Source organism: Helicoverpa armigera, chromosome 28 (assembly GCF_030705265.1).
Source record: "Helicoverpa armigera isolate CAAS_96S chromosome 28, ASM3070526v1, whole genome shotgun sequence".
NCBI classification, from domain to species: Eukaryota; Metazoa; Arthropoda; class Insecta; order Lepidoptera; family Noctuidae; genus Helicoverpa; species Helicoverpa armigera.
In genome coordinates, this window is record NC_087147.1 from 5,612,463 (window position 1) to 5,638,537 (window position 26,075).

Sequence of the window (26,075 nt, forward strand, 5' to 3'; positions counted from 1 at the left end):
GCTCAGATTTGCCTCTGTGTGTTATGCAACCAATTTAGTACTTTATTGCGTTAGAATAGAGTTCATTTTCGTAAATATATATTTTGAGCGTGCGCAATCTTGTTTAGTAATATTATATCTATGTGTTATAATGACTTTGACACACCATTCCCACCAACTGTCATTTTCTTTTTTTTTAATTTTGTCTATGCTTCTGCCGTGTTAACTTCAAAAAGTTTCAACTACAATAAATCTAAGTACAAACATAATATTGTATAATAATAATCCGCCGTTAAAAATTATGTACATTATGAAAATGGTCGGCGTAAACAACATTAATAGCTGGCCACATAAGGAATGATAGGAAACTGGTTGGCTATTTATGTTACAGTGATCACGGTTCCATGTACGCCGTAGATCTATAAGGCGAAGTCATGTTCCCTTCACAAACGCCATCAATAACAGTTCTATCTTTAAATTAAACTGTCAAAACGCGTTGACGTAAAACCAAGATGGCGTCATTAACACGCAATTTTGGCGGTAACCTCAATTGTAACGATGTGAACTACAAAATACATCAATTTATCAATTAGCGTAATTATTTTCGTGGCAAACTATTTTTATACGAGTTGCGGTTGCAATTATGCAATTTGTGTCTTCAGTCTTCCTATTCTACTTATCATAATAAATTAGACCTTATCTTGATGTAAGTAAAGTGCGTTTTTCTTGTAAAACTGCTTAAAAGAACATAGAGTTAAGAATGCGTTGGAAATTAAAATAGAGTTGACAATTAATGTGAACTTGGTTTGACATCTCCTTTAAAATTAGCTAAATCAGTTGTTTTGACCAGTTTTTTCCGTCGTGTAGCATTCCATCAAGATTTTTATCTAAATGTATCTTTACTAAGACACTAATAAAATCTCATGGTATGCAATTTAAACCACTTTTATATCATTTCTTGATAAGGGCTCAAAGCTTGGTTGTTGAAATGTCATATTCACTTCTTCTTAACCATTTCTACCTCCGTGTAACTGAGTAGGATTTCTCATAGCATTTTTTCCCAACCTATAATTACGTATCATGCAGTAAGCCGACTGCAGATGCTTATCTTCAATTGCAGTCAGCAACCACATTCCTCCCGTTTTAGTCATTATATTCTTAATTACGACTTCATTTGTTCCATAATTAACACCTTGATTGAGTCTAGCTGGAATTCTGGAAATATCTTTATAATTTTTCTTGGTAGGCGTTAGAAATGTATGATTGTAAAAGTTAGATATAAAGTTAACTTGGCTGTATGCTATGAACAATTAAGAGATCTTTTTATCCTAATTACTGTTTTAAATGCGAATGTGAGAACTCGAGCGTAGGAAAAATTATAGCTTTTTATTTAAATTAGAATAATGCTGGCCAACAGACGAACACGCATGCTCAGCGCGGTGAGTCTTGACAAATCTCCAGAGCTTGGGCGAGACCCTTGTTCAGCTGTGGATGTCACGGCGGCCCTGGTACATAAAGGGCTCAAGAAGGAACATGGTTTTAGTCAGCAAAAGTCTGACACACAGCAGGGTCATTTGATGATTTCCCACCAAAAAAAGATGTGGACGTTTTTACACAGTGACGATAAACATAGAACACTCGTCAAGGAAGGTTATGTTCACACAAGATGAATATGGCATGAACACAACAAATATGCTCTCTACTTGACACATCTGAAAGCCTTGTACCTGTATTTACTATAAATTCCCAGTACATATCATAGAAAAGCTAGAAACTCTTCACTCGAGAAAGCCTTTCGTTTAGTCTTAGACTAACAATGTGGTGAAAGTGTGACCTCAAGATGCAGGTCATTGTCACTGCAAGCGATGCACTTCTGAAGTTAATAGCTTGTAATATTGAATGGTGGGAATACTTGGGTGACAGTTGACACTAGCTTGGATGCAGTATTAATAAACCACTGCTCAAGAGAGTGCGGTTTCACAATCTGGCAATTACTTACATCGTATTTGGGGCTAGGTACAACTTTTTTTAAGATTGAAAAAATAACTAAAAGGGGAAGTGTGAGGAAAACGGAACATGATAAACAAGCACTGAATTATCGCCAGCAGCTTATATCTTCAATTTGCTAAGATCCTTTGCTACCCGGGGTTTCTACTCTGTAAACCCATTGATTGGCCTAGTTGTCGGTTCTTGAACTTAACTCGTAAAAGACAAACCAGTAAAAAACTAGCTACCAACCTAGTATGTGTGAAACTGGTACAAAAACTATTCTACAAGCCAAACCAACATAGCCTTTTGTTTTACAAGCAACATCTTTGAAGATTAGAATCATTGCGACATCAATCACCATTCTGATTCACACAAGGATGTACATTTGACACGACAATGGTGTGAAGTCATTCAAATACCACAAGATATTTTACATGTAACTCAAGTTCAGAGCTTGGGCAAATTTTGACAAGAATGGCAGTTTATGATGAATGGGTCTTGGTGGAATTTTGGAGGCTTTAGTCAGAGTATTTGACAGATTGCTAGCATGAGGTAATTCTTCGGTATCCGGTTAGACTGGAAGCCGACCTCAACATACTTTAGCAAAGTCTGGTTTGACTCAGTCTGAGGGACTGTCTAAAAAGTATTATGTCTACGGAAAACTCAGCTGTTATATCTGAACGATTTGCTTATTTGCATGTTTATATATGCAGTAAAAATATCAACATTTCTGGTCATTGACTTCCAAAACAAAAGGAGCGACGGCCATCCAAATATCAGCAAAAGGTCAGACAAAAACCAGAACAAACAATAGAAATTCTACACCTCTTTAATTGTTCTCGAAAATAATACAATTTAAAGTTTGCACAAATTACGTTCTAAATGTGCACTGTTCACGCATGCCAATTGTTTTAAGCAGACCATAATTTTGGCAACGTGAGTCGACATACAGTCAGTGCCTTCATCGTGACCCGAATACTCTAACATTCGATAACAATTATTCATGATATTTTATTGTGTCTTCATTTTTTACAAACCAAGAAGGTAGTTGTTAGAGCCTCTATAATTTAACGCCTCTGCCTGCGCGCCATAAAAAAATCAAAACGTCACGTTTTCGTAATGACAGTTTTGACATTTCAATGTTGCTGTATGCAAAATCTTTAATGATGTAATAATAGACAAGCCATTGTTGAGACTTGTCGCTTTATAAGTGTTTATAATGTTATAATGAATGTTAAAATGTTATATCTATGTATGCCCATTTTAGAACTGTTTTATTTTTAATGACTTTCCGACTTAATGATTGTCGTTCTGTCCTTAAAAGTCAGTTACAAAATGGCTTCTGCTACAAGTTTTGCACACGACTTGTAGACGAGACTTTTCCATTACCATAAGTTGGTGCTAAGAGCAACTGAATGTCAATATGTATGTTGCTTCACCTATGCCGTGTAGACGTGTAACTATTGTGGGGCACCCACGCAATGAGGTAGGTGACACCTAACTGTCTGCGGATTGACGAAATTTTGCGTGAGCGGTTCTGGAGCAAAAAAAGTAAACAATGACAGAACAGTCGAAGTTACGGAACTTCTTTTGTTTTGAGACTTTGGCGACATGTTGTCTATGATTCCAAATGTCTCTTCGATGAAAAATGATTGCTAAGAAATCATGTTACTTAATTATATGTATGTTTTGTTGGACTCTTATAAGACGCCCGATCTTTGCTTATATACAGAACTAGTTCTGGGTGGCGCAGTCATCGGCTAAAAAAGAAGGAAGCGATACAAAACATACTCTGTTCGAATTCCCCGAAAAAAATATTTAGAGATGGCTCAGTTTACAATAGTTCCTGCCCAACAAAGACAATTATACTTTTAATAATGAATCACATACTCAATTTCTTGAAACTTGAACCTTTAATTATATTCACGGCGTTTCATGTTCGCGACGCTACTATGTGCAAATGAGCCGGTACATTTACTTACTGATTTGCATGCAACTTGCATTATGAAATTACTACCTTATGTTAGGTTATGGGACATATGACGTCATTAGTTTACGTCAGCATTTTGGCATCTTCTTAGTTAAAAAATGGCGTTGGATTCTATAAAAAGATAAACATAAGGGATAGTGATTCTCTCCGGTTTATTTATGCGTAAAGGTGAAGCGTAACCTGTCAAATATTGGTTTTTAAATTATGCATTTTGAACTTAGAATGGACTTTTCAAGGCTTGTAATACATGCAGACATACTGAGTCATTTTGGTATCATCATCTGAAACTCCCAACTCGAATTCACAACTGGATACCGCTGAGTGCCAGTGTTCTACAAGGAGCAACTGCGTATCTGACCTCCACAACCCAGTAATTTCTCTGAGCAATACAATAGTTAAGACTGGTTTATCGACTTACTGGCTTCTGACTACCCCTAAGGACTGTCAAAGATGTTGAAATGACAGCTGGGACCTACAGTTTATCATGTCTTTCTTTTTGCTGACCGGCCACACCTTCTTTCGTACAATAGTACAATTTTATCAAAATACACTACATAAGTATTTGTTTTCCATCTAAAGTCGAAACTAAGGCAAAATGCGTGAGTTTATATATTTTAATGGCATGTTTACATTATACATTACAATACGCACAGTCGTACAATTTCGCATGAAGAAACTACCGTGTGTATTAATTACTATGGCTTCTCATTAGTCTAGCTAGATGACAATCGTTGATATCGTTCCGATTCATTGGATAGCACGTGAACTGTTTTTGTTGCTTGTTTACTATTAATGTTTGTTTTAGACGTGGTAGTAGGATAGAAACGTAGATGGTTGCAAATGATCTGTGTGCGGGTGATTGGATGAATTTTATTGGCATATCAGAAATACTGAACCAATTTTACCTTGGGCACATCCATCAGGGTCCGTAATTGTGATAATCATTTCATATTCTCCACCTAATGTAGAGGTATATTATGGAATTCAAAAAATGATGTGATATGATAATTTTATTTGTCGTGTTGGTCGGTCTTCTTCAGCATTTCCGTGATATTCTTCTCCCACTCCATCCATTTACGTTCATGCTTAAAAAACTCATGAGGTCATGAGTTTCAACCCACCCCATTACGTGACCATAACACAAGCGCTGCCCTCTCATTTTTTCAGCTCGAGCTGCACTTTTTTTAAACTCGCTCTACATCATGTAATCATTCTCATTTTATCCATTCTTAGTTAGAGTTTAAGCTGAAAAATAATAATAACAACTTCCGAATTTAAAACATCCTCCTTTTTGGGAAGTCGGTCGAAAACCTATTTTTATTCTGTGACACCGTTTGTTTAGAAGTGTTTCGTGACTTCATCCTATGCTATTGTGTCAGTTTTTGTCGCCAATTGTTTTGTATGCTTTGATATTGCTTACTGGGACGGTAGGAAGTTGCACGATTGAAAATAGTCTTTACTGAAATAATCTATAAACATTTAGTAGAAAAACCTTGAAGTCTAATTGATCTGGTTAAATTAGGTGGTAAGAGAATATACCTGACACTCGTTCGAAATATTTATAATCCATTTTGGACCATAGAAATCAGTCATCCATTATTATATTCTTTAGGTATTCCTACTCGATTGTTTTTGATGAAATTCAAACAAAGGTTAGCCTTTTCTTTTGGTGACGGGAAATCATCAAGTGAGTGTCAGACTTTTACTGACTAAAACACATCATGTTCCTTCGTAGGCCTTTAAAGTCCCAGAGCCGCGGTAACTCTTACGAACAATGCTTTCGTACGGATTAAAAGAACTACATCTCTAGCGAGAAGAACAAGATAATTGTTAAAAAATCTTGAATAGACGTGAACAATTGACATTGAAAAAGTTAGTTATCCGATATAAGTTCTCCTATTCGATTATCTTTCAAAGATCAAAGAAACCAATTTACAATTCTTAGGAATTGAAACCGACTTGAACCAACTAAATAGAACAAAAAAACTCTAACTTAGTGACGTGAAAGTGTCGACCCACTTCGTACATCCGACGACTATCGAAAGCAAAAGTCGATAAATAATTACCTACGTGAGAATTAACCGCTAGTGTTGTGACTTGTCATTGCAAATGCTTTATAGGCTGTATAAAGTTATTGTCTGTGCCATAAGACTATAATCATAAAACTATGAGCTTGCTTGTCCTATTATTGCTATATATGAGAAAGTTTGTAAAGATATACCTACCTATGTACGTGAGTATGTATGTTCGATACTCTTTCATGCAAAAACGATCGAATGGATTTTGATGCGTAATTTAGTTTATTTATCTATGTGAGGGAAGTAATTCCCTCGGGATTGTGGGCGGAAGCTAGTGAGCCAGAAACCTTTTATTTAAATCTAAGTAACTTAAGTTTACTTAGATAAATGCCGCAAAATGCGCTAGTTTGAAATCTAAAAATGAACCAATAGATTTTTCTTCTTTAAGCAGTTTAACTTCGAATGTGTCTACCCATTTGTGTACTTAACCATAAAATACATTAATTAAACATAGCATTCATAAAAACTGGGTGCACTATAAATATTCCAAGTTAGCAATAATTTTGCAGTTATCAACGAAAGTGAATTGCTAAGCTGAAAAAAAAAAACAGTGGTCATACTTATTACCGTTAAAAAACCTGCTTCAAAAAGTGCCTAAAACCACAACAAAACAAGTAAATAAACCAATAAACCGCTCACTTTTTTCTAATTACTTACAACATCCGTTCATGTGCACACGGCCTTAATCTGCGTGCGTGCGATCGACTAATTAAGGATTATAAACGCAGCGTTTATCCGCTCGTGCGTACCCGGCCTAATGATTTCACTCAGTGAAAACTGGGCTTTGTTACAGGAAGATGGTAGAAGATTTACTGAAATAAATCCACAAATATCTGTATTTTTATACGGTTTCACATTTCCCGTACCAGTACAAAATGTGGATTTTAATATTCACAGCGCGGCTTTCCAAAATCGGTTCAGCCGTTCCATATATTATAATGCTTTCCTACCTTATGTAAGGCCCGTCCATTTCACTATTTGAAAATATCGTAGTAAGTACGCTATGTCCTTTTTCAATTTCAGTACATTAATTGATTCAGCAGTTTTTAATCTCGAAAGGCAAATTGACTGATAATATTTACATTTTCTTTGGAGAAAAAAAAGTAAGATTCTATAGCATCTTAGTATTTTCTTTAAATACACCGTAGGTAATATTTTCTCTCTACGTCTTTTTTACACTACACCTTTCGTTAGACTCATTACCTAAAGTACCAAATCTGCTAAGTCTTACGCGTGGTTATTCTACTAAATTCCTGTAATAGTAACACTGCACTGGCCACTAAGTCACAAGCATGCTCATACAGTTTCAACAACTAATTACCGCTAACCACAGCTCGCAGTAAAAACTATAAGCCGGTAATCTTGCGCAATTTACCATGACAATTGTAGCGAAGTGGGTTACTGGTGTTGATGGATAAATTCATTAATCAACAATAAAAGTTAGTAAAAATACATGTAAATAAGGTGCACACACAGCACGCGTCATACTACACGTCACAAACTATTTACATATAACTTACCTAATATAAAAAAGCTAAACATATTGTTCAACTAACTTTGCAATAAATAAATGCTTTTCTGGTCTCAGTTTTCTATTTTTAATTTCGGCGTCAGGAAAAATTCAGAAGACGAGATTTACATACATTGATTTTGTTTTGTATGCGTGAGTTTATCTTGTGAATTTTTACTTAGAAATTAATTCACTTCGGTATATTCGAAAGAAAATTTACTGACACTAGTTAAAAAATCCATGAAAATGTGTGGGGTTTCCATTGATTGAATCATAACAATATTCTCAACTCAAATCTTTTTTTTGTCACCGTTAGTATCTTGACAGAAACCCACAAGATGGGCATGAATGAGATGAACCCAATTAAATTGTTAAGAGCAACTGCTTCAGAATTAGTTTCAATGGCTGTATTTAAACCTGAAACGGCGTAAAACAATGTAATACTATGTTTCTCAAAGTTCAACGAACCTTATGCGAAAATGTATTTAATTCACAATCATATTTTGTAACGAATTTTGTCCAACGGAAACCAGGCGCAATAAGTAGGTCTTAATTTGTATCTTCTTTGTTGCTTTAATATTTTATTATTATCAAGCTACATAATGGCCAAGTTTTAACTCTAAACAAAAAAATAATTAAAGTTTGAGGAACACATGTTCAAAATGAGAACAAAAAAATTAAAAAAAGGAAAAACGCAGAGAAATTATATACTTTTATTACACTTGCAATTAGTGTAAGTAATATTTTATTTCAGTATACTTTATGAAATAGGGTTACCAACATAGAATCTTGCTTGTTATTTTTGTAAACGTCATTGGATTAATGCGATTTATGAAAAGTGACAGTTCAGGAAATGTCAGATAAATTAATTGGAGGATATTACAATGGAACAGACACGAGACGGAGAATACAGAGTTCAGCATTTTGTGTTGTATTACTTGTTATTTATATTAAACATTAGACAGTAAAACATTAACTTTATATTTAGAGAGGAAATTCTGATGAGAAACAATAGAGCAATTTCTAAAATATATGACACAAGATTTCGAATAGACACTCAAGGGTTTCCTTCTCAACACAGTTTGTGGAAAATCGTAATCTATAAAAAGGACAAACTGTTCATTTTGAAAATTTGACGCGAAAATACATAGATAACAGTTTATCTTTTATTTGAAACTGTTACTGTTACAGCCTTTGATCGTTCCACTGTTGGGCACAGGCCTCCTCTCACACGGAGAAGGATTGACGTTAATCACCACGCTTGCTCAACGCGGGTTGATGATTTCAGACTATGTAGTCCAATAGTAGTTTTTTTTAGAAAACTGACGTTAATGTGGTCGATGGTCTTGCCTTGGTGTGAAAATATAAGAGCAAAGTTATTTGAAGAAATCATCTATGTGTTCCGATGATATTTTTACAGTTGCCTTTCGTAAGAGTAAACCGGTTACGCCAACGCGTAACAGTAACTTTAACGATAACGTATAATTTATTTGACCATCATTACGATCTTGTTACTGAGATTCATCTAACCATGTATTATACACCTGTTTCCGTTTTCTTTAGAAACGAGTAGGTGCAATTATTGATTCGAAGTTTTGAAGATGACGCTTATGTAACCTGGTTTTAATTATATCATGTATCAAGAGATGAATCAATTTTATTAATTGATATAAACTCATTAAGTAGCTAGGGTAACTAAAGCAACACGTCAAAAATCATCAAATGACCCCTCCCGCTCTGGGCCAAGCACGAATATCTAACGTATTCGAATCGACAATGTATCGAGGCCTCGATTCGAAAACGGAGTCTGTCGATAGTAGGCAGCACGAACCACATTCGAAGCACTATCGAACACTCGATTCGAATTCTAATGTGACGTCATGCAAATGTAAATAGGGACGCGCCATAGTGAGCAAAATGAACGAATGTTGAATGAATCGTGCGTTCGAAAACTAACTCTAGTTATTAATATTTTTTTCACCTTTGATTAAACGTTTTATTATTATTAAATTATAATAAAAACTGAATGTTATATAAAGAAGAGACCCAAAGTTAATTATTAGACATTATAAAATGGCATTATCTTTAGCAATATAACATAGTTACGGAGATTTTTTTTTTTTAAATGACGTGTACCGAACGCACCCACTTGACATCCGACGCGCGTAATGGCGCCAAATTTGTTTATGTTTTGCTACACAACAAAAGTATTTCTGTTTTTTTTTGCTAGAAAGTGCTTTTAATATAATAAATAATTATGCGAACCAGTCAGACGCAGTATGAAATGATGGTGGCATTCATGGAAGCGTGAGTAAACAGTTTTAATAAGTTTGAGTGGCATAAACTTTAGTGTGAAGTATTTTAAGTGCAATGCTATTTCTATTCCAGAAACGGAGATTTGTCAAAACCTTCAGGCGGCCCACGAGGTCGCAATTTCATAATTATGAAATGGAAGGAGTTGTCAAATCAATTAAATAGTGAAGGCACAGGCGAATCAAGGTCTGAGGAGAAATGGCGCAAGGTATGTTAACTCAAGTGACGCTATTTTTTTTTGTTGTTGGGGCACTTGAATAAAGTCACTCTTAAGTGTCTGCTTTAATTAGTTAGGTATCCAATATCTTTGTGTGAAGTAAGTTTGTTTGGAATTCCTGCTTAAATTATTGTTTTTTAATTCAAGGTGTGGAGCGATTACAAAAATAATTGCAAGAAGAAGTGTGCCAAAATTAATAGGGCTGCTAGTGGCACTGGTGGAGGGCCAGCACTTCAATTATCCTTGACTGATTTAGAAAACCGAGTCATGCAGATAATTGGAGTGCAGGCAGCTACTGGCTTGGTGGTGGAAGAAGCAGGGTTTCAACGGGTTAGCTACTTACTTACCTATTTTTAAAATTGTTTTTTTTTCTTTATTAACTAGTAATTATTATTTTTTAATTTCAGGAAGCTGCTGAAATTTCTCAACCATCAGAGATGAGAGTTCCTGATGCACATGTGGATGACTATGAAATAGGTAAATATGAATTTTACTTTTATAATAATTAATCAATTTATGTAAATATGTTTAATGTGGTTACAAATATTTGCTATGTATGTTTATGCATCCATAAATTAGGTACATAAAAGCATCATAATGTTTGTTCAATGTCAAGTCTTGAAAAAAAAATATTTATACATAAATCCCAATAAATTTATACATAAAATATTTAGACATAAATATCACATTACACAGTAAATGTTTTTTCTATGAGAACTCAAGTTTCTGCTAATAAGAAAAGGCCTAGTCAAATTAACATTAATAAAATGTTTTACAGATTGGAATATTCCGGGCACAAGTAGTCAGCCAACAGTGGCTCCCCTAGACCGCCGAGTCCACGAGATGAAACCCTGTTCTCCCATCCACTGATCCTCAAATACATGAAGAGGAGATGTGGAAACCACCACCACAAAAAAAAGCCAAACAACATATAGGAAAAATGTTTTTAGAAGCAGATAGAAAGGCAAAGGAGTATGCTAGAGAGCGTGATAGGGCCTATGAAGAATTAGAGAAAGAGCGGTTGCGGATTAGGACAGAAGAATTGAGAGTTAGAGAATTAGAGGTGAAAGAAAGGGTGAGACAAAGAGATGATGAATTGAGAGTGAGAGAATTAGAGATGCATGAAAGGGTGAGACAAAGAGATGATGAATTGCGATTACAGGCTAAATGGTTGGACTTTATGAAAGAGGCTATGGAAGTTTTTGTAAGGTGTATGGAAAAAAAACTTAGATTAAGGTTATTTTTTAATTGTTATAAAAATGCAATTTTTAAAATTATTAATAAAGAATTAAAGTTATGAGTGTAATCTATTAATTCTATCAACTAAAATATTCCTCATCGCCCTTCCCCTAATTAAGTCATCTCCTCCATTTTCCTGAAAAAGATGGTCAGAAAAAGATAAAGATATGTTTTGGAGTTCTTCTGGTTCCGGTTCGGGTACGTTAAATTTTAGGGCTAAATTATGCAACACACTGCACGCAGTAATGATTTTTGCACATTTCTCCGGTCCATAGTGGAGTGTGCGATCTTTACATAAGCAACGCCATCGGTTTTTTAATCGGCCAAAAGTATTTTCTATAGCCACCCTCGTCTTTCCATGGACTGCTGTGTATTTGTATGCTGGAGTCCCTTCAGCAGCATCCGGAATTGGTGTCATTAACCAGGGGCGTTGTGGATAGCCGGAATCACCTGTAAATATTCAAAACTTTAATTTTAAATATTCAATCTTTTTTATTTTCAATTATCTTGTAAACTAGCTGACCTAGCAAACTTTGTGTTCCCATATTTTTACCCGATTTTTTAATTATTTTAGTTTAGTAAAAATCGTGTTCCTGACTAAAACGAACACAACAAAGAATTATCCAATTTACAGAATAGTCGTTTGAAAATTATACGTCTACATTAGATTACAATTACAAATATATTCGGCAAATCAATTTTATTATTTATGTAGATGGATGAATTTACTTGATTGTTACTAACCTAATAACCATACATGTTCATTATTTCGATGTAACTCCTGCATGTAGTTATTAGCTAGGCTATTTTCCCATATGAAAGCGTCGTGGGTGGCTCCTCCATATTTTGCATTCACATTTAGAATTCGGCCGTCACTATCACATATCTAAAATAAAGATAAAACCATTAGTAGGTACACTGGTATACCATAGTAAAGTGGTACATACATAATGCTAGTATGTTATTAGTAGTGCTCAATCGCATACATAGTTACAAAAAACGAAATGCTTACCATTTGTACATTTAATGAATGAAAATGTTTTCTACAATAAAATAAATGTTCAATTTCTTTCCTGGGTGTAAAAATATGGAAATGGCATCCATCAATGCATCCTATAACTCCAGGAAAACCGTACTTCGCAAAAAAGCTGTAAGACAAAAATAAATATATTTTAATAGGCAATCATATGTTAGTATTAGAAATTAATGTTAAAAAGTATACAATAACACTATGTTTTAAACGTACTTCTACAAAAAAAATACTTAGATACATTTCCCCTCATAGATACCTATCACAATGTTCATACTAACTTGCTTTTTACTAGGTCTCTTTCAGCTCGAGTACTGGGGAATCTTATAAAGGTGTTAAGGATTGCAGGAGTTACAAGAGCATCAGTGACTTCCTTCACACATTTGCTCACTGTTGTTTGGCCCAAATATTTAGCCATTCCCACTATTCGCTGATATGAACCATTGGCATAAAAAGATAATGCACAAAGAACCTGAAACATAAAATATTTACTTATTTGATTTTAAGGATGTAACAATTTACTATTAGCTTTATAGATACCTATTTTGTCATATTAAATAAGTTGCAATTCGGTATACACTTCCATTTCAATACTGAAATACAAGTAGAAGATATTGAATAGGTATAATTATGTAGAATCTAAGTGGTTAGGTACCTACCTTAAGTTCTAGACTAATTCTAGAACTCGATGTTAATGATGTTTTATGTTTAAGTTGCTCACAGAGGAACTTAAAAGCTTCTTTATTTAGGCGATATCTATTTTTAAATTCGGTTTCATTTATGTCCAGTGGGTTAATTCTATTCCTAAGTTTTGCTCTGCGCGTAATTTCTCTACAATGATTAAAAATAAACATATAATTAACTCAATTTTTTTCAAACACATTAATTCAATAGGTACGCAAATAAATAAAATATGATTTAATTACTTACCTTTTTTTTTTTTTTTCACTTTTCCTCATATTCTATTTCTACAATGTACACACTATACATATATACAAACTTAAACTACTTATCTTTATACAAAACTAAAAATAAAATACTATATACAAAATATATATAAACATAAAACCTAAAATATAAAAGAGCATCGATCAGGCGTCGAAGTATTCCTCCGCATCACTGTCCTCCGGAAACGTGCCCAGAAGACTGGCTGCATTGCCACGTTGAATGGCAATGCTAATTCTTTGTCCGAAGAATAAGCCAGCCCTCTGGTCACGCGAAGCGTCGACAAGCCTTTTCGCGATGTCCTTATAAAGTAACCGCGAACTCGGGCCCCATGGTCCGAGCGTTTCGACCCCAAACGGCTCAAAAGTATAGTTCCCAATAAGGTTACTATACTTGCGCCGCTTGGTGGTCTCTGCAGAAGCAGCAGCCGCACCAGCATGACCTGCCGTGCAGGGAAGATGCGATGGCGCCAGGGTGTCGACGCACGTTGCATCCCACACCAAGGGCCTACCCAACTTCCATGGCAACAACGTCATACCATCAGGCCTCTTTCCATCGTCACGTACCAGTCCATTAGGCTCTAACACGGCTGGCACGCCGGCGGTGGAAAGAGCACGACGGATAATGTCGTTAATGCTGGCATGCCGTGCAATACGACCAGCACTTCTGCAGCACGACAGACCATGGTGCCCGAGGCTGTCGACGGCTTCACCGCAATGGCAGCGATGCGGAGCAACACAGGAGCGCCTAACCGTAAGCATGTAGCGATGCGGAATGTTGTGTCATCCAGCATAGTGCCTATGCTAGATGACGGGATCGCCTGTAACCAGAGGCCCGACTCCCACTCTCCCACAGCCAACAAACGGGCACGCTCAGCAGCACTATTACACGTATTTAATAGATTATTCCGTATAGTGCTACAGAGCGGCCCGTCCCATTGTCTCTGAGAGCAGCGGTTGCCGGGCAAATCCGTATTGGGAGTAGCCATTTTCCAGGCATCCAGCGCATCGGTCAAACACGGTACTTCAACATCAACCAGTGCAGAAGACGACAATATCTTTCTGGTTAATGTATCAGTACTGTGAACCGAGGAGAGGAATGCCGGTAAACTAACACTTGAAATTTTGCGGACACCGAGACCTCCCATGCGTATTGGGAGTGCAGCTTGCTGCCAGGCTCGATCGTCCAAGGCACTTACCTTGTTTCTCGTGATTGATATCCATAATTTTCTATTAAATTTGCCGCCAAAAAATAATATGCGGTACTACGTTCATACAGTGGCGGCCTTTGCATTTTAAATTATATTGAAGCTATTACTAATTGTTCCAATAACTTAACAATAATTTTAAAACACTTTTATTCACAAAACTAACTCTAAACAAAACATAAACACGGTTAAGGCGCTGCCCTTATCGGGACACCTGTAAAACGTCCTCTTTTTCGTTCGATAGTTACTCGTATTGCTGCATATTACAAGCTCAAAAAAAATACAATATATAGTCAAGGCTATAAATGAAAGACATATGCAAAAATATTTCCTGAAAATAATCCAGAATCTCGAAAAAAAAATTGCAAAAAAAGTACACGAAAAAAACCTTTCGTCTCGAAATGCTCAATATTTTGAGCGATAACCATTCGCATTTTTGTAACCAAAAAAAAGGAAATTTAATCAACTAAAGACATATGTAAAAATATTTTAACAAAATGGTGTACTTATTTTTTAAATAAATTAAAACTGGGAAATGTCTTTCATATTGGCGGACAAGAGATTGAATTATAATCAAACGCTTCGCTATTTTCGACCGTATTTGCGTACTGCGATGCACTACTGTCGCGTGCTTGGTAATGACACGCCCAGTCTGCAGCCAACTCTTCTAGAGATAGGTCACGTCACGTTGCGGCGCGTCCCGGTTGTCGTAATTCATAAATCAAAATAGTTATTTAGTGAATATTGACACTTTTTAGTATAAGGTTTTTGTGTGACAATTAGACACTTTAGTTTATAAGTTTTGTTTATTATTTATATTTGAGACTCGTGATCCTGTGTGTGTGTGTGATAATAACAATATAGAAAAAAACAATGGGGAATAAAAGAAATAAAGTGCTACGCCGGATTTGTACAAGGAAACGGAGAAATAAAAGCAAAAAAAATACTGTGTCTGGGTAAGTACTTCTAAAAAAATATATATACCTACCTATAATAGCTATGTGATATATGTACGTACAACGCACCATCAAGCTATACATTTCCAGTATAAGCTGACCTCTTATTGTACGAAAAGCCTATAAAACTCGAGATCAGCTCATACTGGACGTGTTGACGTGTGTTAGTAGGAAGGTAAGTACGTACGTTCATCACCCTTTACTTATAAGAATTACTTTACTGATACAATTATCATCGTAGCGCTATGTTGTCATATTTTCTCAATATCTGAAACATACTTATCTCTGGGTTGATCGTAATAAGTAGGGATACCTATCGAAGGTAAACAGAATAATATGATTGATATCACAATGTTTACCTACCGCCATGGCTACCGCGCGGACGGACGGCTCGCGGCCGGCGCGCAGCGCAATGTCAACTTTATGCTGTAGAGAATAAAGTTGAAAATCTACTGTTTCAGTTCTTGTCGACGAGACAGTTTGTCTATAATGAATTTTCAACTTTATGGTCGAGAACATAAAGTTGAAAATCTCTCGTATATAAACTACTATTCGTAACTGTTTTCAAACTTACAGAGTAATAAAAATATCGCACATGTAGATCAAAACTAAAGCAATTCAAAAATAGATATTGGTATTTCACTAATTAGGTACCTGCTAAATTCCTAAATAATACTTATACTGGGCTTTATCAGAGATCGGATAACCAGATGCATATTGGTCTAAAGTTGAGGTTGTGTATCGGAAATATCCAGTTATTCCGGGATGTTGTACCATGTGATTTACCTAGAATTGTGTGCAAATCCATTTATTAGAGTAGGAAAATATTGCTTCTAATCCAAAAAAGTTATCCAGTCCCGTGATGGCGGGACCTTTTTCAGATTATCCGATGTCTTCAAGTACCTACCTACATTCTTCATAATAATAATGTACATACATAATGTAACGCATTTTCCCATAAGGAGCCGTTCAAGTATTACGTAAGCCTTTGGGGGGTCTTTGTTTTGCTTATTTTGGATTAATTTACTTTTTTGCACGAATGGCAACAAATTATAGCATGATAATTATATAGAGCTTGCAAGACGAATATTCGAATTATTCGAATATTCGACTATTCAATATCGATTAGGTGACAAGGGGGGCGGGGGATAAATAACTGTAATAAATCTGCTTACGTAATCTATGAATGGCCCATAGGGATATATATGAATTTATATAATTACAGTAAAATGTAATGTATTAAATATTTTTTTTTATAAAATCACGCCTTTTTCCCATGGGGCTAGGCTGCTTATCCCCATGGGAAAAAGTTTATGTATGTAAATAATATATTATACAGGGACAAATCAATTTAGGTAGCGCGCAGATATTATGATGCAAGATATATCTTAGATACATATTATGATATCATCATCATCATCATCATCAGCCTATCGCAGTCCACTGCTGGACATAGGCCTCCCCAAGTGCACGCCACTGAGATCGATTTTCGGCTTCTCGCATCCAGCATATTATGATATATATGCATCTGTTCCGATGGAGTAAAAATTTTTTTTTGGTAAATTACAGAGAACCCAGGGATTCTCAGAGTAAAACTGCAAAATTACTCACACCTCTTACTGCTGTTAATCCAACCTCAACAGATACCGGAACTACACAAGAACGAAATTATAGGTATGTATCATAATTCTAATGATATAGTTTATCTTCGTAACAGAAATGGCTAAACTAGCCAGCTAGCTAGTTTGAGTCATTTCAATACGATTAAAATACGCATTACCTTTGTGTATTACTAAGATAACCCATTTATCTGTTTTTTTTTTAGGGAAACAACCGAAGTGCCATACCTTGTTGAAACCGATTCTCAAGAAAATTTATATTTACCAATACAGGGTCGAAGAATTGTCAATATGATGTACTTCATTCAGCAACTTCAAAAAATTTCCAGTCATAGTTCTCTGTTTGATTGCAATTTAAAAGATATGACACTGATAGGAGAAAGCAGAAATGGTTTGATTTCAAAATATAAGTTTAGATGCATTATGTGTCAAAAAGATTTTATAGTTACAAATGAAGAGCTAGCTAGCGAACATAATATCAACGCTAATTTGGCTGCAGCTACTGGAATCACTTCTGCGGGTATCGGCTTTTCGCAATTTAAAGAAATCACAGCGTGCATGGATTTACCTATTTTTACAGAATCAACTTATTTAAAAATTCAAGACAACGTTTATGAAAAATGGGAGGCAACAGCAGTTGAATCTATGGAAATAGCTGCCATCCGTGAGCGTGATGCAGCTATAGCTGAAAATAAATTGAGCAAGGATGGTATTCCTATAGTTGACGTATATGCTGATGGCGTTTGGTCGTCACGTTCCTACGGAAATAACTATAGAGCATTGTCAGGTGCCGCAGCAATTGTGGGTCGCAGATTCGGTCAAGTTCTATTCATAGGTATTAAAAATAAATACTGTCTCGTATGTGCACGAGCAGATAAAAAACAAATTTCTACTCCAGAACACACCTGTTTTAAAAATTATACAGGATCTTCCAGTGGTATGGAGGCTGATATAATTTGTCAAGGTTTTGAGACATCCATAGCGATGTATAATGTTATTTATGGCAGATTAATAGCAGACGGAGACTCGGCTACATACGCAAAAATTTTAGCACGTAATCCTTACCCAAACCATACAGTTCAAAAAATAGAATGCAGAAACCACTTACTACGTAATATGTGCAACAAATTGAGAGCAATCACCAAGGAAACTAAATATCCACTAGCGTATAGAAAATTACTATCAGAAATTAAGATTATGACTATTCGGAAAGTTGTGATTGCTTCAATACAAAAATACAAATCGGAGAAGGAGAAACCAGAAGCAATTACAAGTTTTAGGACCGAGGTACAAAATTCCATTTACCATGCTTTCGGTAATCATGAAAGATGCAAAGATTATTATTGTTTAAAAGACAAAACTTTACAGAGCAACATCGAAATAGAGAACACTATGTTCTGGTTTAGAATAAAGATGATTATTCAATCACTTTTAGCAAAATCGACAAGTCTGCTTGAGGATGTAGATACAAACGCCGTAGAGTGCTTTAATAGTGTAGTGGCAAAAATTGTGGGGGGCAAAAGGATAAATTTTTCACTTCGACGAGGTTATCGTGCACGATGTTTTGCTGCAGTTTTGTCCTTCAATAACCCTCATCCAAGACATACACTTCATAAGAAAATTTTAGGGCAAAGTCCCAGAAGTATACTGAAAAATTTTGAAGAACGACGACTGAAGAAAAGAAGAAGAAACCAGGCAAAACCTCATAAGAAAAATAGAATACAAAATAAAGAAAATATAGCTCAACGTGATTATGGACCTCATAGTACTACTCCTGATATGGAACCTAATGAATTCGTCAGAGCCAAAGAACTATTCTTAGAAAATTTAAAAAAATTAACTTCGGACAGAGATAACATACAACAGTCTACTATAAATCAGAGGGAAAGCAGTGACTGGTTAGATCTAAGAAAGAATATGTTAACTGCGTCAAATTTTGGAGTGGTAATAAAAAGAAGAGAAAACAGTAGCAAAGCCAAATTAGTGAAAAATATTTTGTATAAATGCAACCTCAGTAAAGTAACTGCAATTGCACATGGCGTGGAAAACGAACAACTTGCTATAAAACAACTCTCTATTCAAGAAAATGTTACAATTAATCCCTGTGGTTTGTTCGTAGACCACGAATACCCATTTATTGGCGCCACGCCAGATGGTTTAATAGGCCAAGATACAATAGTAGAAATCAAATGTCCTTTAGTGGCTTTCAAAACTGGTCTAGAAAATGCCATAAAGGAGAATAAAATACAGATATGGAGATATAATAAAAAAAATGATACGATCATACTGAACAAGAACAGTAATTGGTATTTTCAGATTCAGGGTCAACTTCATGTGGCATGTAAAAATAAATGCTTGTTTGCTGTGTGGAGTGGTGAAAACCATAACCTCAAAACGGAAATTATAGATAAAGATGATGTGTTCTGGGAAACGAAGATGAAATCAAAACTATTGTCATTTTATATGGACTGGCTCTTACCTGAAATTGTAGATTCTCGTCATGCTCGAGGAATGCCACTTAGAGAAAAAGAATCTCCCAAGCTCGATCATCAAGTCGAAAATAATCCATGTCGTAAGAGAAGACTGATTTTTGACGGATCACCAACACTTCTTTCTTCTTCAAGTGACGATGAGAAAGAAAATTATCTGTGTCGTAAGAGACGCCTAAGTTTTGAAGGATCGTCAAGAATACTTTCTGTTGCATTTGGTGCCAATCAAGAAAATATACCCTGTTGTAGTAAACAGTTAAGTTTTGATGAAATGTAACAAATTCGTAAAAGAGCTGAAATTTAAATGGTTGCCGAGGTCTGGTCCTAAAATTTATCCTCTCAAAATTTTAAATGTCTCGACTTGGCTAGTTTTCACATTCAAGATAGGTTTAGCTAATAAGGTTATCTTGCTTTATGTCAAACGCAAGTTAAATGACATTTACTTTGTTGGTAAAACTAGCTACGTCATCATGACATTTATGATTTTGAGGCTAAAATTCTAATTTTTTTATAGAAATTGGCACCCATTTAGATCTCAGTTCTTTTGTTGGTAATGATAACAACCACGCATATTCTTAGTTGAACTTGCACTTTCACAGTTTTTGTCTTGTGACTGGGACTGTAGCACCATAACTATTTTTGTACTTGTTTTATTTTATGTCTTTTGATAATTCATTAGTGCCTGTAATTGGCCTAGTTGAAATGAACGATTTGTTTTGGTTGATTCATATCTTTTTTGTGATGTTTCTAATACATAATTGGATTTCATGAATATAAGATCGCATTGCCCATTCACTATCTGTTGTTTTTTTTTAATAACTTTATTCCTGATTACCCATCCACAGACAGACTTTGGCAACCATGGCTTTACCTCGATCACTCATCCACAGACAGACCTTGGCAACCGTTGCTTAACCTTGATCACCCATCCACAGACACCTTGGCAACCACTGCTTAACCTTGATCACCCATCCACAGACACCTTGGCAACCACTGCTTAACCTTGATCACCCATCCACAGACACCTTGGCAACCACTGCTTAACCTTGATCACCCATCCACAGACACCTTGGCAACCACTGCTTAACCTTGATCACCCATCCACAGACACCTTGGCAACCACTGCTTAACCTTGATCACCCATCCACAGACACCTTGGCAACCACTGCTTAACCTTGATCACCCATCCACAGACACCTTGGCAACCACTGCTTAACCTTGATCACCCATCCACAAAGAGACTGGCGGGCTTGCAAAACTAATATTCGAATTATTCGGATATTCACCCCTTATTTACCATTCACATAATGACTTTTAATATTCGCTTTTTTTAGGCACTTGCTGTAGAAATTCGGGGAAAAACTCTGTTCACTTGTCTAAATTATTTCTGTCAGTGTATTGTGTTGTTCGGAAACTATAACATTATAATTATAATATAAAAAAAATACATTTATAATTGAAAAATGTTTACGTCAGCAAGGGGGGAGGGGGTAAAAGCTTTTGCTGACCGCGTGGATGGGGGGGTAAATAATAATTGTAATAAATCTGCTTACGTAATATTTGAACGGCCCCTTACCCTTGTTTTAGAGTGTATTTCGAAATATGGGAACTGTTTTCTCACCTACTTTGTATTTGAATAATATACGAATAATTCGAATATTGTCTTTGTCAAAAATCGAATATCAAAGAATTACAAGTCCTACTTGGCAACCGTTGTTTAACCTTGATCACCTATCCAAAGACATGTAGGTGTAGAGAAAATCTCTTTTCTTCTGTTTTATCGTGATTAGATTGAGATTAGAGTAAACAAAGCCCGATTCAAGTAGTTAGAATTAAAAAATATGTATTAGCATTAGAAGTATTGACACTCAAGAGGGCATAGTCTCGGGCCACAGTTTGCTAGTTATTATTATAATCGAAGCATACAGTTACATATTTTTTTAATTTTATTCAACAGAACATTAAATTTATCGATCTCCGGAATCGCGAATTTTTTCTAATCAAAAGCAAAATTTATTTTGGAAATCCCGCGATCCAGAATACGGACGCCGCGGCACCGCATCGGAATAAGGCCACGCGCTGCCGATAGCGTCAGCGGGGCTTAGTGGGCGGAGCTACGCGCTGCGCTTACTTCCTCTGCTTCACCCCCCGAAATACCTAAGATTTGCTGCTTACAGCGCCTTAAAACTATATTTTTACACTTCTCGAAACCTTTCTCACCGACTATTTTCAAGTGAATAATGTTTCGACCATACTCGATAGCCAGCCTTCGAGAGTTTACGTTACCGTACGTCAAAAGAATGTTCGTGCTGCCAAAAATCTCACAATTGTTTATAAGTATCGAGTTTCGTTTACCATCTCGTTTCGATTTCGATACGACAGCGCGCCAAAATCATTCGTGCTGCCATGTTTTGTTTCCTTTTACGCCCGATAGGGGCGCTGTACAATTCTCATACAAATGTTACTCGATTTCGATACGAATAACTTTTCGCAAATATTCGTGCTTGGGCTGGAGTCAGACTCTTGCTGACTAAAAACCGTCGTGTTACGTCGTAGGCTTTTTATGTACCAGGGCCGCGGTAACTCGCGCGAACAATCCCGGAGCCCCGGCAAGGTACTAAAGCAACACCTAACTTCTGCTTTTCACCAAGTTGAGTTATTCCAAACTAATCTTATCAGTTTATTCTTTTGAACATTTGACTTGAACAAAGGTCCCAGAGCACTTAAAATGTGCTTTGTCACAATCAAACATCAGCAGAATCTTCTTTCGTATGCATGTAGGTAAAGAAGAGTATCTAATCTTTAAAACTAATACGGCCATTGCCCCTCAACCTACACACAACGTGACAGGGTAATTTGTAAACATTATGACTAATAATTTTATAAATATAACATTGTTTAGACTGTCATGCCTAAAACAATTGTATTGACTGTTGCTACTTACAACTCTCGTGCCTGAGAAAATTCTCATCTCTCAAATATTGAAACGTTATAGAAAAGGGTCAATAGATAACTACTATTTTCTTATGAGAAAGAATTCTTTTTCTACCATTTAAACGTAGGATACTATCAAACTATGGTGGACTTCTGATTTCAGAGCCGCTAAAAGAGCGATTCACTCGCGACTCGAGATAACTACTTCCCGTAGCTGGATTGTGACAAAAACACCTTCTCCCGGGTCTTAAGCTACCTCCCCTTTAATTTTCAGCTTAAACAGTCCAGCCTTTCAAGCGCGATTGCGTGGCCAAGGGATATAATCCCACAGTCAAACTGCTTTTACAGCTTTATGGGACATTGTTATTAGTTTTTATTTTATTTTATTTTATTTTATTTTTTCTTTTAAGGAATAGCAAACAGTTACATTATATAAACTTACAAATAATATAAAAATGACTTGTTGAGGTCATAATGTAACCCACAACGCTATCCACAGGTAAACATAAAAATTTAGAACAGAAATTCTAATCGTTCTAATCGTTCTAATCGTATTAGTTCTTAAGTTTACTCTGTATTTTTTAAATAAATAAATAAGGATTGATTTTTATACATATTACTTTATACATATAGATAGACAAGTTTATCTAATCAAACCTCTTTTTTCTTCCACAGGAAAGCACCTAGTCTTCTCAACGGACCCCGAGTCGGTGAAAGACGAGTTTGCCTTCGACAACCCAGGGTTCAGACAGGATGAGCGCACCGCGTGGCAGCATGAGGCCCCGACCCTGCCTCTCAGTGGGAAGCACCAGGGGTTACATGTGGAGTTTACGAAGCCTGAGCATAGCAAGGATGACTCGCATTTACAGGTTTGTAGCTTTTTGTTTATGACCGGTCCCAATACTTTGTTTATCTTTTATTTTGCTTACTAGAGATAAGAATGACATTATACTCATACAAGGTGCTATAAAAATATGTGCCACGGCTATAATAGGAGGCAGTCTTGTGTTTAAAGATTACCATGTTAATTCAATTTGAGAAAATAATGTAGTTAAATAAACATTGTCTCGATCTGCATAGCGTGGTTTACAAATTACACGCGATTTATTGACACATCAGAAGGTAATAAATAGTAAGTAAAAAAGCAACAGAAGCTTGTGACAAATAGGTCCTGTTATGGTTATTGTGGTCTGTTTAATGGAAGATAATTTATTCGAAATGCAAGCAAAAGTCATGAAGTTGTAAACCCTTGATGGTACAAATAAAGTATACGACTTCAAATCAAACTATCATACTTGTTCGAATATGAAAATTCTATCTATTAACAAACCCAACATAAACAAACAGACTTACACCTCACAACAGACCCAATCCATAGATCCCACGACCCTGAACTAGGTACAACTAGTGCACAGTCTAACAAATAAACTCTATCCAGATAACAAGACGTTTATCGGCCATTACCGTATCTCTATTGGAAGAATGGACGTTGGATTGGATGGCCAGGGGCCCGATTCCTACTAATTTTACTCAAGCAACATACGATTCACATTCGACTGCCATCCAATCCCGACTCGATTACGATTGAAGCGTATGTGGCATTCCGCTATTTTTTCTTTGAAATAAACGTTTTTATCCTTTTCTGTCTTTCAATAATGAATCGTTTGTCTGCAAATGATTTACGATTGCAATATGATTGTAGAGCAAGCTACCGTATAGACCAAAATCACCAAAATAGCAGGCCAATCGCAAACCAATCGAATGTCGTTGAAATACGATTGGTCTTATATTAGTAGCAGAATGCCCGATATGGTTAAAACTGCTATTGCGATCATATTACGATTGGATTTCTATTCAATTTTGACATTATTAACTTAGGAGAATCGGGCCCCGGCTCGATTGGATGGCCAGCTCGATTGGACGGCTATTCCTGTCCTGAATTGGATGGGATTATCTTTGATGTTTATGGTCTAGGAGTTTAAATGATTGAAGTAAAGTTTCTTGTTTGTGGGGTTTTTTGTTTGCTGTTTTCAATGTTAGGTAGCTTTATTTTGTTTATAGAATATTTATTAAAGGTCTGGATTTGGAGTTGGTCGGTGTGAATGTCGAGGTATAGAACAGTATCTTCAGGGAATTTCGGGATTCAAATGAAGAGGATAAAATCTCTTTGGGTACCCTAGAAGGATTTTCTTTGACAGCATGTTACACAGTTTTTCTTTAACACGTTAGTCCAAATTCTAACTAAAAAATAGCAATAGCTATATCTACACGATCTTTGATACTTGTCGAATGATTCACAAGAAAGGTACGCTCTCTCGATGTTTGTCAAACTGCTACAGCGAAAGTTATGATACGTAACGATACTGAAGATTCAACATTGCTCACAGAGACAGATCATCTACCGAATTAGTAGCTATGTTAACTATGTAATTGTAATGGAATAGTGTACTACTATATATATATATTCTTTATTATGGACCTTCTGGTCTTACCAAGGGATGGCCGGATAACTGGTTCGAGTTGGTCAGATTGAGCTGTTGCTTCATGTAAAGCACTGGTACTCAACTGCACCAGGTTAGACTGGAAGCCGAATCCAAGACAGTTAGATGTAGATTTTAGCTTTGGATCCAATTTTTTTTTGTCAATCTTGAAATGTTTTCCCAAGAAATTCAGTAGCTATCTGCAACTAACTTAATACCATCAATTAACAATTTATCCCTTAAAACATTCAGTCACCGTAACCATTTAGAATCAATTTATTTCTAAAATCACGTATTAAAATTCAACAATCATCCAAGAAATCGCGATTCCGCGCTTAGATGCAACAAGCGAAAGTGATTTTTAAAGAAAGAAAGAAAGAAGCAGTCTATGACAAACTATTGAATCAACACTTACGTAAAGTTAATTTAATATCACTTCCTCGACCGATGTTATAACTTATAAGTAATGTCAAAACGATTCATAACCATGTAATACACGGTAACTCTGTCACGCATGTGTGTTATGCAATTGTTTTTGGGCAATTGAAAACGAATTTTGTAATGGATATATCACTTATTAGAGAAGTTTGTGGTTTACTAGAAGATTCTACTATATTTGAAGACGAAAAATCGTTAGTACAGGTCCTTTTTGCCTGTTTAAAAATGTTATTTTCGTCCTTAAACGGCACCTATTTTCAAATAAGAGTTTTGATCCATAAGCGAGACATAAAATCACCCCTTTACCACTTAATATACTGTTCAATTTACTTATTACTACCACTTATACTATTATTAAATAAGCTACTATAAATCCCAGATTGCCATCAAACGTAATAGATAAAAAATAAAGATAATTCCCGCCATTACGAAGCCGCGCCCAGCTTTCAAGTAAAACTTTCATATTATGCACACATTCCGCGGCCTGTCATTCTCCTGCCGTTTATCGGCGTACATCAGTAATAGAACAGGGTTTTCACTAGTTTATAAGTCATAAGTTAGAACAGAAAGTGGATTAACTTATGTTAGAGTAGAAAAAAAGTAAGCATAGATTTTTCTTTATAATATAAACTGACCACTGCATTTCTAAATGGACCTATCAC

At 35.8% G+C, this 26,075-nt stretch overlaps 3 protein-coding genes across 3 annotated transcripts in view; 2 read left to right on the forward strand and 1 right to left on the reverse strand.

Annotated features, from left to right (window-relative positions):
• The window catches only part of LOC110371413 (uncharacterized), an 85,890-nt gene that overhangs the window by 40,634 nt on the left and 19,181 nt on the right, over positions 1-26,075 (forward strand). The window contains exon 2 of the mRNA XM_064042247.1: positions 23,171-23,364. Within this exon, the coding sequence (XP_063898317.1) occupies positions 23,171-23,364 (194 nt within the window). The remainder of the gene's footprint in view (positions 1-23,170; positions 23,365-26,075) is intronic.
• On the reverse strand, positions 11,356-14,651 carry LOC135119005 (putative nuclease HARBI1). The gene is made up of 6 exons (XM_064042249.1): positions 14,489-14,651; positions 13,005-13,176; positions 12,627-12,817; positions 12,328-12,463; positions 12,060-12,201; positions 11,356-11,765 (listed from the first exon to the last, which is right to left on the reverse strand). The coding sequence occupies exons 1-6, from the start codon at positions 14,581-14,583 to the stop codon at positions 11,371-11,373; spliced, it is 1,131 nt and encodes a 376-aa protein (XP_063898319.1). The 5' UTR covers positions 14,584-14,651; the 3' UTR covers positions 11,356-11,370.
• Positions 15,137-20,947, forward strand: LOC135119004 (uncharacterized). The gene is made up of 3 exons (XM_064042248.1): positions 15,137-15,453; positions 17,023-17,127; positions 17,279-20,947. The coding sequence occupies exons 1-3, from the start codon at positions 15,371-15,373 to the stop codon at positions 19,836-19,838; spliced, it is 2,748 nt and encodes a 915-aa protein (XP_063898318.1). The 5' UTR covers positions 15,137-15,370; the 3' UTR covers positions 19,839-20,947.

Bases quoted from the DNA above. Each gene is read 5' to 3' on its own strand.
- LOC135119005 (XM_064042249.1), bottom strand. From the start codon at position 14,583: ATGCAAAGGCCGCCACTGTATGAACGTAGTACCGCATATTATTTTTTG. The intron at 13,177-14,488 runs GTAAGTGCCTTG...TAATCATTGTAG, and splicing joins TATCAATCACGAGAAACAAG to AGAAATTACGCGCAGAGCAA. The intron at 12,464-12,626 runs GTTAGTATGAAC...TTTGTCTTACAG, and splicing joins AGAGACCTAGTAAAAAGCAA to CTTTTTTGCGAAGTACGGTT.
- LOC135119004 (XM_064042248.1), top strand. From the start codon at position 15,371: ATGGGGAATAAAAGAAATAAAGTGCTACGCCGGATTTGTACAAGGAAA. The intron at 15,454-17,022 runs GTAAGTACTTCT...GGTAAATTACAG, and splicing joins AAAAAAAATACTGTGTCTGG to AGAACCCAGGGATTCTCAGA. The intron at 17,128-17,278 runs GTATGTATCATA...TTTTTTTTTTAG, and splicing joins ACACAAGAACGAAATTATAG to GGAAACAACCGAAGTGCCAT.